The sequence below is a fragment of the Somniosus microcephalus genome, unplaced genomic scaffold, assembly GCF_052327205.1.
Source record: "Somniosus microcephalus isolate GS21.2 unplaced genomic scaffold, FLI_Smic_1.0 scaffold48, whole genome shotgun sequence".
NCBI lineage: Eukaryota > Metazoa > Chordata > Chondrichthyes > Squaliformes > Somniosidae > Somniosus > Somniosus microcephalus.
The window spans coordinates 614539-627878 of record NW_028225235.1 but is presented as its reverse complement, the minus strand read 5'-3'; the positions used below and the strand labels follow the sequence as shown (position 1 = coordinate 627878).

At 46.6% G+C, this 13340-nt stretch overlaps 1 protein-coding gene across 1 annotated transcript in view; it reads right to left on the bottom strand.

Annotated features, from left to right (window-relative positions):
• Positions 1 to 1440, bottom strand: part of LOC147083646 (uncharacterized) — an 89782-nt gene extending 88342 nt beyond the window's left edge. Inside the window, exon 1 of the mRNA XM_085980147.1 lies at positions 190 to 1440. Coding sequence (XP_085836273.1) covers positions 190 to 1277 — 1088 coding nt within the window. The 5' untranslated portion in view covers positions 1278 to 1440. The remainder of the gene's footprint in view (positions 1 to 189) is intronic.
• Between the last annotated feature and the right edge of the window lie 11900 nt (positions 1441 to 13340).

The window sequence follows — 13340 nt, the reverse complement described above, 5'->3', positions numbered from 1 at the left end:
TGGGTGTGGGGCATAAACACTGGCATGGACCAGTTGGGCCGAATGGCCTGTTTCTGTGTTGTACATTCTGTGTAACACCATGAACAGTCAAACAAAGGGAATCATCAGCACAACAGTCTTAAAGATTAAACAGCAGTCCAAGAATTTCGAAAACATTCATCCATTCCATGTTCATGTCGCCCCAGCTACAGAACAGTGTGAACTCGTTGGTGTCTCAGCAGGTGGGATGACTGAGTGAATCCCTTCCCACACACAGAGCAGGTGAAAGGCCTTTCATTAGTGTGAACTCGCTGGTGTGTCAGCAGGTGGGATGAATGAGTGAATCCCTTCCCACACACAGAGCAGGTGAACGGCCTCTCCCCAGTGTGAACTCGCTGGTGTGTCAGCAGGTGGGATGACTGAGTGAATCCCTTCCCACACACAGAGCAGGTGAAAGGCCTCTCCCCAGTGTGAACTCGCTGGTGTGTCAGCAGGTGGGATAACTGAGTGAATCCCTTCCCACACACAGAGCAGGTGAACGACCTCTCCCCAGTGTGAACTCGCTGGTGTGTCAGCAGGTGGGATGACTGAGTGAATCCCTTCCCACACACAGAGCAGGTGAAAGGCCTTTCATTAGTGTGACCTCGCTGGTGTCTCAGCAGGTGGGATGACTGAGTGAATCCCTTCCCACACACAGAGCAGGTGAACGGCCTCTCCCCAGTGTGAACTCGCTGGTGTGGCAGCAGGTGGGATGACTGAGTGAATCCCTTCCCACACACAGAGCAGGTGAAAGGCCGCTCCCCGGTGTGAACTTGTTGGTGTTCTAGCAGTGTTGAGGACCGAGTGAATCCCTGCCCACACACGGAGCAGGTGAACAGTCGCTCCCCAGTGTGAACTCGCTGGTGTGCCGTCAAATGTCCAGAGCGTTTAAAGCTCTTCCCACAGTCAGAACATTTAAATAGTCTCTCATCAGTGTGAGCTCGCTGGTGTTCTTTCAGATCCCCAGAGCTTTTAAAGCTCTTCCCACAGTCAGAACACTTAAATGGTCTCTCATCAGTGTGAACTTGCTGGTGTCTCAGCAGATTGAATGACCGAGTGAATCCCATCCCACACACGCAGCAGGTGAATGGCCTCTTTCCTGCTCTCTCCAGCTGGTGTCCCTTCAGCTTCTGGGAGATTTTAAAGCTTTTCCCACAGTCAGAATGTTTCACCAGCCTCTCCCCAGTGTGAACTCGCTGGTGTGCCAGCAGATTCGAGGACCGAGTGAATTCCTTCCCACACACTGAGCAGGTGAACATAATCTCTCCTGCTCTCTCCAGCTGGTGCCTGTTCAGGTCCTGGGACCTTTTAAATCTCTTCCCACACTCAGAACATTTAAAAGGTCTCTCATTAGTGTGAACAAGCTGGTGTGCCAGCAGATTGGAGGAGCGACTGAATCAGGTCCTGGTGAATCGAGTGACTGTCTGATCTTGAAGTGATGTTTGGTCTGAGCTTCCTGTCTGTAAATGCTCCACTTCTAAAACCCTGTAAAAGAAGTGTAGAAAGGGGTAAGAGGGAGAATGTTACCTCATGTCCCCCTTTCCCAGCCCAGGGGCAGTGAAGCTGATTTTCAGGCCCCAGCTGCTGCACAGGTTACATACGAACATACGAATTAGGAGCAGGAGTCGGCCACTCGGCCCCTCGAGCCTGCTCCGCCATTCAATAAGATCATGGCTGATCTGATTACTCCACATTCCCGCCTACCCCCGATAACCTTTCACCCCCTTGCTTATCAAGAATCTATCTACCTCTGCCTTAAAAATATTCAAAGACTCTGCTTCCACCAGCCTCTGAGGAAGAGAGTTCGAAATACTCACGACCCTCTGAGAAAAGATTTCTCCTCATCTCTGTCTTAAATGGGCAACCCCTTATTTTTAAACAGTGACCCCTAGTTCTAGATTCTCCCACAAGAGGAAACATCCTCTCCACATCCACCCTGTCCAGACCCCTCAGGATCTTTATATGTTTCAATCAAGTCACCTCTTACTCTTCTAAACTCCAGCGGATACAAGCCTAGCCTGTCCAACCTTTCCTCATAAGACAACCCGCCCATTCCAGGTATTAGTCTAGTAAACCTTCTCTGAACTGCTTCCAACGCATTTACATCCTTCATTAAATAAGGCGACCAATACTGTACACAGTGCTCCAGATGTGATCTCACCAATGCCCTGTAGAACTGAAGCATAACCTCCCTACCTTTGTATTCAGTTTCCCTCGCAATAAACAATAACATTCTATTAGCTTTCCTGATTACTTGTTGTACCTGAATACTAACCTTTTGCGATTCATGCATTAGGATACCCAGATCCCTCTGCATCTCAGAGCTCTGCAATCTCTCACCATTTAGATAATATGCTTCTTTTTAATTCTTCCTGCCAAAATGGACAACTTCACATTTTCCCCACATTATACTCCATTTGCCAGATCTTTACCCACTCACTTAACTGATCTATATCCCTTTGTAGCCTCCTCATGTCCTCTTCACAATTTACTTTCCTACCTATCTTTGTGTCATCAGCAAATTTAGCAACCATGCCTTCGGTCCCTTCATCCAAGTCATTTATATAAATTGTAAAAAGTTGAGGTCCCAGCACTGATCTCTGTGGCACACCACTCGTTACATCTTGCCAACCAGAAAATGACCCATTTATGCCTACTCTCTGTTTCCTATTAGCTAGCCAATCTTCTATCCATGCCAACATGTTACCCCATACAACATGAGCTTTTATTTTCCGCAATAGTCTTTGATGTGGCACCTTATCAAATGCCTTCTGGAAATCTAAGTACAGTACATCCATCGGTTCCCCTTTATCCACAGCACATGTTACTTCCTCAAAGAACTCCAATAAATTGGTTAAACATGATTTCCCTTTCACAAAACCATGTTGACTCTGCCTGATTACCTTGAACTTTTCCAAGTGCCCTGCTATAACGTCTTTAATAATAGCTTCTAACATCTTCCCTGTGACAGATGTTAAGCTAACTGGCCTGTAGTTTCCTGCTTTCTGTCTCCCTCCCTTTGAGTAAAGAAGTTACATTCACTATTTTCCAATCTAATGGAACCTTCCCCAAATCACGGGAATTTTGGAAAATTAAAACCAATGCATCAACTATCTCACTAGCCACTTCTTTTAAGACCCTAGGATGAAGTCCATCAGGACCCGGGGACTTGTCAGCCCACAGCTCCAACAATTTGCTCAGTACCACTTCCCTGGTGATTGTAATTTTCTTGAGTTCCTCCCTCCCTTCCATTTCCTGATTTACAGTTATTTCTGGGATGTTACTTGAATCCTCTATAGTGAAGACCGATGCAAAATACCTGTTCAATTCAACTGCCATCTCCTTATTTTCCATTATTAATTCCCCAGTCTCACTTTCTATAGGACCAATGCTCACTTTGTTAACTCTTTTCTTTTTAAAATATCTATAGAAACTCTTACTATCAGTGTTTATATTTCTAGCTAGCTTTCTCTGGTACTCTCATTTTTCTCTCCTTATTAATCTTTTAGTCATTCTTTGCTGTTTTTTATATTCTGTCCAATCTTCTGACCTCCCAGCCATCTTTGCACAATTATATGCTTTTGCTTTAAGTTTGATACTATCTTTAACTTCTTTAGTTAACCACAGATGGTGGGTCCTCCTCTTGGAATTTTTCTTTCTCGTTGGAATGTATCTATTCTGTGTATTCTGAAATATCCCCTTAAATGTCTGCCACTGCGATTCTATTGACCTATCCCTTAACCTAATTTGCCTGTTCACTTTAGCTAGCTCTGCTTTCATGCCCTCTTAATTGCCCTTATTTAAGTTTAAAATACTAGTCTTGGACCCATTCTTCTCTCCCTCAAACTGAATGTAAAATTCAATCATATTATGATCGCTGCTACCTAGGGGTGCCTTCACTATGAAGTCATTAATTAATCCTATCTCACTGCACAATACCAGGTCTAGTATAGCCTGCTCTCTGGTTGGCTCCAGAACGTGCTGTTCTAAGAAACTATCCCGAAAACATTCTATGAACTCCTCATCTAGGTTACCTTTGCCCATCTGATTTTTCCCGTTTATATGTAGATTAAAATCCCCCATGATTATTGCCATACCTTTCTGACAAGCTCCCATTATTTCTTCCTTTATACTCCATCCTACCGTGTGGTTACTGTCAGGGGGCCTGTACACCACTCCCACAAGTGACTTCTTGCCTTTATCATTTCTCATCTTAACACGTTGGTGCAGCAAGCAATTAGGAAAGCAAATGGTACGTTAGTCTTTATTACAAAAGGATTGTAGGGACTGAAGGCGGATAAATCCTCCGGACCTGATGGCCTACATCCTAGGGTCTTGAGAGAAGTGGCGGTAGGGATTGTGGATGCATTGGTGATTATTTTCCAGAACTCCCTGGACTCAGGAAAGGTCCCGGCAGATTGGAAAACTGCTAATGTAACACCCTTATTTAAGAAGGGATGTTCTGCCCTCGCAACGCGCTTCTATGCAGAGCTAGACAGATAGCGAACAACTCGATATCTTCCAATAAAATCACAAGGCTTGACTTTTCTTGTAACGCTTTACTGAACGATTCTAATTGTAAAACTGAAATACAACACAGAAATGGAAGCACACATTAGTATACAGGCGCATAACTGATATGTATACACAGATTTAGGTACGCCTGAGCAACACAGTACATTTAGTAAACTGGGAGGCATTCTCTTTAAATTAGCCCTGTACATAGTGTATGAAAATACAGCTACTAGTTAATCAGCTAGACAGAGAAAAGTTACAACTAAACATTTTCTACAACATGCAGTGCACATTAATCATCCATAGCATTCTAAAATACTTACAGACAAACAATTTCCAAGACTCAAGCATGGGGACAATACAACTGCCCGGAGCCTGTGCTGCTGTAGGAGCACCGTGGTGTAGGTCTGTGTCCCAGCGAGGACTCCACGAGGACTACGTAGCAGTCCTGTGGGGAGCGTGATGACCTCATCACGCTCGGTAGCGTTGTACGCGCTTGGGGCGTCACATGATGCGCGTGGTCGCGTTTCTGGCCGTGGAGGCCGAAGTCGGGAGCGGGAGCTGGAGGCCAGGCTGAGCCGATGCTTGCCGCGGGAGCGGAAGATCGCGTCGCTCCCGGCGGCTGGTAGATGCGGCCGAAGACGCTAGGCCGGGCTGTGCCGGCAGCCTTTCTGGAAGGCCGAGTCAGGCCGGCAGCCACCTCACGCACGTCACGTTGTACGTGCCGTGACGTCAGCACGCTACGTTGTACGTGACGTGACGTCGGCACGCTAAGGCGCGTCTTAAAGGGGCAATGGCCCTAAAAGGTAAGTTAAAGGGGCAACGGCCCCAACAGGTAGGTTATACATATATAAGTAAGTTAAATACATACAGTGAGGTTAAGTTAGAGGGAGAGGCAGCACAAGGGAAGTAGACAAAAAGCTGGAAACTATAGACCAGTTAGCCTAACATCTGTGGTTGGCAAAATGTTGGAGTCCATTATTAAGGAAACAGTAACAGAGCATTTGGATAAGCATAATTTAATAGGACAGAGTCAGCATGGTTTTATGAAGGGGAAGTCATGTTTGACAAATTTGCTTGAATTCTTTGAGGGTGTAACATACAGGGTGGATAAAGGGGAACCAGTGGATGTGGTGTATTTGGACTTCCAAAAGGCATTTGACAAGGTTCCACACAAAAGATTACTGATCAAGATAAGAAATCACGGGATTGGGGGTAATATACTGGCATGGGTGGAAGATTGGCTATCTAACAGATAACAAAGAGTTGGGATAAATGGTTCATTCTCGGGCTGGCAATCAGTAACTAGTGGTGTTCCGCAGGGGTCAGTGCTGGGACCCCAACTCTTTACAATCTATATTAACGATTTGGAGGAAGGGACCGAGTGCAACATATCCAAGTTTGCCGACAATACAAAGATGGGAGGGAAAGCAATGAGTGAGGATGAGATAAAAAACCTGCAAAAGGACATAGACAGGCTAAGTGAGTGGGCAGAGATTTGGCAGATGCAACATATGTTGGAAAGCGTGAGGTTATGCACTTTGGCAGAAAAAATCAAAGAGCAAGTTATTATCTAAATGGAGAGAAACTGCAAAGTGCTACAGTACAAAGGGATCTGGGGGTCCTGGTGCATGAAACACAAAAAGTTAGTATGCAGGTGCAGCAGGTGATCAGGAAGGCCAATGGAATCTTGGCTTTTATTGCAAGGGGGATGGAGTATAAAAACAGGGAGGTCTTGCTGCAGTTATACAGGGTATTGGTGAGGCCACACCTGGAATACTGCGTGCAGTTTTGGTTTCCATATTTAAGAAAAGATATACTTGCTCTCGAGGTGGTTCAGAGAAGGTTCACTCGGTTGATTCCGGAGATGAGGGGGTTGACGTATGAGGAAAGGTTGAGTAGGTTGGGACTCTACTCATTGGAGTTCAGAAGAATGAGAGGCGATCTTATCGAAACATATAAGATTGTGAGGGGGCTTGATCGGGTGGATGCGGGGAGAATGTTTCCACTGATGGGTGAGACTAGAACTAGGGGGCATAATCTAAGAATAAGGGGCTGCCCTTTCAAAACTGAGATGAGGAGAAACTTCTTCACTCAGGAGGGTAGTAAATCTATGGAATTTGCTACCCCAGAGAGCTGTGGAAGCTGCAAAATTAAATAAATTTAAAATGGAGATAGACAGTTTCCTAGCAGATAAGGGAATTAGGGGTTACGGGGAGAAGGCAGGGAAGTGGACGTGAGTCTCGATTCGGATCAGCCATAATCTTATTGAATGGCGGAGCAGGCCCGAGGGGCCGTATGGCCTACTCCTGCTCCTACTTCTTATGATTGGAGTATAAGAGTAAAGTCTTACCGCAATTATACAGGGCCTTGGTGAGACCACACCTGGGGTATTGTGTACAGTTTTGGTCTCCTTACCTAAGGAAGGATATACTTGCCTCAGAGGGAGTGCAACAAATGTTCACCAGACTGATTCCTGGGATTGGGGGGGATTGTCCTGTGAGGAGAGATTGAGGAGACTGGGCCTATATTCCCAGGAATTTTGAAGAATGAGAGGTGATCTCATTGAAACATCTACAATTCTTACAGGGTTTGACAGGGTAGATGCTGGGAGACGGTTTCCCCTGGCTGGGGAGTCTAGAACCAGGGGTCACAGTCTCAGAATAAGGGGTCGGCCATTTAGGACTGAGATGAGGAGACATTTCTTCATTCAGAGGGTGGTGAATCTTTGGAATTCTCTGCCCCAGAGGGCGGTGGAGGCTCAGTCATTGAGTATAATCAAGGCTGAGATCGATAGATTTTGGGACTCATGGGGAATCGAGGGATATGGGGATCGGGCGGGAAGGTGGAGATGAGGTAGAAGATCAGCCATGATCTTATTGAATGGCGGAGCAGGCTCGAAGGGCCGAATGGCCTGCTCCTGCTCCTATTTCTTATGTTCTTAAGAAAGCTATTTGCTATAGCCTGCTCCACCACGACAAACACAGAGGATTTCAGTCACATGCAGAGACTGGAGAAGCTGGGATTGTTCTCCTTGGAGCAGAGAAGGTGCAGCGGAGATTTAATAGAGGTGTTCAAAACATGAAGGGTTTTGATAGAGTAAATAGGAGCATGGGAACAGGAGGAGGCCATTCAGCCCCTCCAGCCTGTTCCACCATTCAATGAGATCATGGCTGATCTGTGTCTTAACTCCACCCACCTGCCTTGGCTCCATATCCCTTTGCTCCCTCGTCTAGCAAAAATCTATGGCTCTCGGATTTAAAATGATTAATTGAGCTGGCATCGACTGCTTTCTGCGGGAGAGGGTTCCACACTTCTACCACCCTTTGTGTGAAGAAGTGTTTCCCAACTTCTCTCCTGAATGGCCTGGCTCTGATTTTAAGGTGATGTCCCCTTGTCCTCGACTCCCCCACCGGCAGAAAAAGTTTCTCTCTATCTACTCTACCAATTCCTTTCAAAATCCTAAAATCCTCAATCACTCCTTAACCTTCTAGATTCCAGGGAACACAAGCCTAGTTTATGTAATCTCTCCCTCATAATCTAACCCTTGGAGCCCGGGTAACATTCTGGTGAATCTGTGCTGCACTCCTTCCAAGGCCAGTATATCCTTTCTGAGGTGCGGTGCCCAGAACTGTACACAGTGCTCCAGGGAGTTCCTGAGAGTTAATGTGCGTAGGTCCCTGAAGGTGGCGGGACATATTGAGAGAGTGGTTAACAAAGCATATGGGATCTTGGGCTTCATAAATAGAGGTATTGAGTACAAAAGTAGAGAAGTTATGCTGAACCTTTATAAAGCGCTGGTTAGGCCACAACTGGAGTATTGCGTCCAGTTCTGGTCACCACACTTTAGGAAGGATGTGAAGGCCCTTGAGAGGGTGCAGAGGAGATTTACCAGAATGGTTCTGGGGATGGGGGATCTTAGCTACAAGGACAGGTTGGAGAAGCTGGATTTGCTTTCATTCGAGCAAAGGCGGTTGAGGGGTGATTTGACAGAGGTGTACAAGATTATGACAGGTGTGGATGGGCTAGACGGGGAAAGGCTGTTCCCACTAGTTGATGGTACAAGGACTAGGGGACACAGATTTAAGGTTTTGGGCAAGAGATACAGGGGGGTGGTGAGGAAAAACTTTTTTACGCAGCGAGTGATGAGGACCTGGAACTCGCTGCCGACAGAAGTGGTGGAAGCGGAGACACTCAATGTTTTCAAGGGGAGACTGGATAGGCACTTGAGGGAAATAAACTTGCAGGGCTACGGGGATAGAGCGGGGGAGTGGGACTGACTGGATTGCTCTACAGAGAGCCAGCACGGACCCATGACCAGCGAGGCCCGAGAGCACTCGGAGCAGCGGGAGCAGAGGAGGAGCAGTCGGGTATAAAAACCCACGACCAGCGAGGCCCGAGAGCACTCGGAGCAGCGGGAGCAGAGGAGGAGCAGTCGGGTATAAAAACCCACGACCAGCGAGGCCCGAGAGCACTCGGAGCAGCGGGAGCAGAGGAGGAGCAGTCGGGTATAAAAACCCGCGAGGCCCGAGAGCACTTGGAGCAGCAGAGAGCAGCGAGGAGGAGCCCAGCTTAAAAACCGGCGGCAGTTGCGAGGCGTACCAAATCAACAGCAGAGGAGAGGGGTAAATAGTAATCAGTGTGTGACGTCACCAGGGAGCAGCTGGTGCAGTCGGGAGAGCAGGAGGCCAGTAACTCTTATATAAGTGGAGCTGTTGCTAAACCCGAAACACTACATTGTAGTGTCTCCCACCCTTCCACCTCCTCTAACCTTTTAGGGGTTAGGGGAAGTTGAAAAGGTAGGTTCAATTTATTTTATTTCAGGAGCCTAACCTAGGTGGAAAAGGTTCCAGGACAGGAGGCGGCAGTGAAAATACAACACCAGAAAACAGGTAGGTGACTGGTTGGTGAGTACTTTCACAAACTTATTCTAAGTAGAATTCAATAATTAAGCTAAATCGTAGTAAATAAAAGGGTCTTGTAAGGGTTAAGTCATGGAAGGGCAGCTCAGACCCGTGTCATGCTCCTCCTGTGCCATGTGGGAAATCAGGGACACTGTCCCTGACAACTATGTGTGCAGGAAGTGTGTCCAGCTGCAGCTCCTAGCGGACCGCATGGCGGCGCTGGAGCTGCGAATGGACTCACTCTGGAGCATACGCGATGCTGAGGATCTTGTGGATAGCACATTCAGTGAGTTGGTCACACCGCAGGTAAAGGCTAGCTCAGACAGTAAATGGGTGACCAAAAGGCAGGGTAAAGGCAGGAAGGTAGTGCAGGAGTCACCTGCGGTCATCTCCCTCCAAAACAGGTTTACCGTTTTGGGTACTGTTGGGGGAGATGACTTATCAGGGGAAGGCACCAGCAGCCAGGTTCAGGGCACCATGACTGGCTCTGCTGCACAGAAGGGCGGGAAAAAGAGGGATAGGGCTATAGTGATAGGGGATTCAATCGTAAGGGGGATAGACAGGAGTTTCTGTGGCCGAGACCGAGACTCCAAGATGGTATGTTGCCTCCCTGGTGCAAGGGTCAAGGATGTCTCGGAGCGGGTGCAGAGCATTCTGAAGGGGGAGGGGGATCAGCCAGTTGTCGTGGTACATGTAGGTACCAACGATGTAGGTAAAAAGAGGGAGGAGGTCCTACAAGCTGAATTTAGGGAGTTAGGAGCTAAATTGAAAAGTAGGACCTCAAAGGTAGTAATCTCTGGATTGCTACCAGTGCCACGAGCTAATAAGTTTAGAGAGAGTAAGATAAATAAACTAAATACGTGGCTTGAGCAGTGGTGCAAGGGAGAGGGATTTAAATTCTTGAGGCATTGGAACCAGTTCTTGGGGAGGAGGGACCTGTACCAAGGGGACGGTCTACACCTGAACTGTGAGGGAGCCGATGTCCTCGGGGTAATATTTTCTAGGGTGGTTCGGGAGGATTTAAACTAATTTGGCAGGGGGATGGGAACCTAGGTAGTGGAAAAGAGGGAAGTCATATGAAGTCAGAAATAGATGGTAGAAAGGTGAGAAGCAATAAGCAAAGGAGAGAAACACAAAGGGCCAAACTAATTCATAATGAGAGTGTGAAAAAAGCAAGCCTGAAGGCTTTGTATCTTAATGCTAGAAGCATTAGGAACAAGGTGGATGAATTAGTTGTGGAAATAGAGGTAAACAAGTATGATTTGATTGGGATTACAGAAACGTGGCTGCAGGGTGGGCAAGACTGGGAACTTAACATCCAGGGATATACAATATTTAGGAAGGATCGGCAAAAAGGTAGGGGAGGTGGGGTAGCATTGCTGGTAAAGGAGGGGATTAATGCAATGGAAAGGAAGGATATTAACTCGGATGAAACGGAATCTGTATGGGTAGAAATGAGAAATAGCAAGGGGAGGAAAACGTTAGTGGGTGTGATATATAGGCCTCCAAATAGTAATATGGAGGTGAGGGAAGGCATAAAAAGGGAAATTAGAGAAGCGTGCGATAAGAGCACAGCTGTCATCATGGGTGACTTTAATTTACATATTGATTGGACTACCCAAATTAGTAAAAATTCTGAGGAGGAGGAATTCCTGGAATGTTTTCGGGACGGTTATCTGGACCAATATGTCGAGGAGCCGACTCGAGATCAGGCCATTTTAGACTGGGTATTGTGCAATGAGAAGGGACTTATCAGCAATCTTCTTGTACGAGGCCCCTTGGGTCAGAGCGATCATAATATGATCGAGCTCTCAGTCGAGATGGAGAGTGAGGAAATTGAATCAGAGACTAAGGTCCAGAACTTAAATAAAGGGAATTACGAGGGTCTGAGACGGGAATTGGGTAAGATTGATTGGGTGGTGTTTCTGGGGGGATTGACAGTAGAGAGACAATGGCAAGCATTCAAAGATAAAATGGAAGAATTCCAGAACATGTTTATACCGGTTTGGCATAAAAATAAACCTAAAAAGGTGACTCAACCGTGGATAACGAGGGAAATTAGGGACAGCATAAAATCAAAAAAAAGGGCATATCAACTGGCAAAAAAAAGCACCAGACCGGAAGATTGGGGGCAGTACAGGATACAGCAAAAGAGGACAAAGGGATTAATCAGGAAGGGGAAAATAGAATACGAAAGTAAACTTGCAGCAAACATAAAGACAGACTGCAAAAGCTTTTATCGGTATATCAGGAGGAAAAGACTGGTAAAATCCCAAGTCGGTCCCTTGCAGTCCGATTCGGGAGAATATATAATGGAGAATAAGGAAATGGCAGACCAATTAAACTCATACTTTGGTTCTGTATTCACAAAGGAGGACACAAATAACCTCCCAGGAATATCGGCAAACATGGGGACTAATGAGAGGGAGGAGCTGACAGAAATTAGTATCTCTAGGGATATGGTGTTGGGTAAGTTGAGGGGACTGAAGGCCGACAAATCCCCGGGGCCTGATAAACTACATCCTAGGGTACTTAAGGAGGTGGCCCTGGAGATAGCAGATGCTCTAAGGATCATCTTCCGGAACTCCATTGACTCGGGAACAGTGCCCGTGGATTGGAGGGTAGCTAATGTTACCCCAATATTTAAAAAGGGGGGTAGAGAGAAAGCAGGGAATTATAGACCAGTAAGCCTTACATCGGTTGTGGGCAAAATGCTGGAGTCCATTATTAAGGATAAAATAGCGGAGCACTTGGCAAATGGGGAAAGGATCGGACAGAGTCAACATGGATTTACAAAGGGTAAATCGTGTTTGACTAATCTGCTGGAATTTTTTGAGGAAGTAACTGGTAAAATAGATGGGGGAGAGCCAGTGGATGTGGTGTACCTTGACTTCCAGAAAGCATTCGATAAGGTTCCACACAAAAGATTATCATGCAAAATTAAGGCTCATGGAATTGGGGGCAAAGTATTAACGTGGATAGAGAACTGGCTGGCGGATAGAAAACAGAGAGTGGGAATAAACGGCTCGTTTTCGGAGTGGCAGGCAGTGACCAGCGGGGTGCCGCAAGGATCTGTCCTGGGACCCCAGCTGTTCACAATATATATAAATGATCTGGATCAGGGAATTGGATGCAATATTTCCAAATTCGCTGACGACACTAAACTAGGAGGAGGGGTGGGCTCTGATGAGGATGTCAGGAGGCTACAGTCCGATTTGGACAGGTTGGGGGAATGGGCGGATACGTGGCAGATGCACTATAATGTGGATAAATGCGAGGTTATCCACTTTGGGGGTAAAAACAGGAGGGTAGATTATTATCTAAATGGCAATAGATTGGGAGATGGGGAAGTGCAGAGGGACCTGGGTGTTCTTGTGCACCAGTCACTGAAGGAGAGCATGCAGGTGCAACAGGCGATTAAGAAGGCAAATGGTATGTTGGCCTTCATATCAAGGGGGTTCGAGTATAGGAATAGGGATACCTTACTACAGCTGTACAAGGTGCTGGTGAGACCGCATCTGGAGTATTGTGTACAGTTTTGGTCGCCCCATCTGCGGAAGGATGTTCTTGCCATGGAAAGAGTGCAACGGCGATTCACCAGGCTGATACCTGGAATGGCGGGAATGACCTACGAAGAGAGATTAAATAGTTTGGGCTTGTACTCACTGGAGTTTAGAAGATTGAGAGGGGATCTCATCGAAACATATAAAATTATGGCAGGCCTGGACAGGCTGAATTCAGAGAGAATGTTTCCAATGGCCGGGGAGCACAGAACCAGGGGCCACAGTCTAAAAATAGTGGGCAAATCATTTAAAACAGAGATGAGGAAGAATTTCTTCACTCAAAGAGTGGTGAGCCTGTGGAATTCCCTGCCACAGAGGGCTGTGAAGGCTAATTCAATAA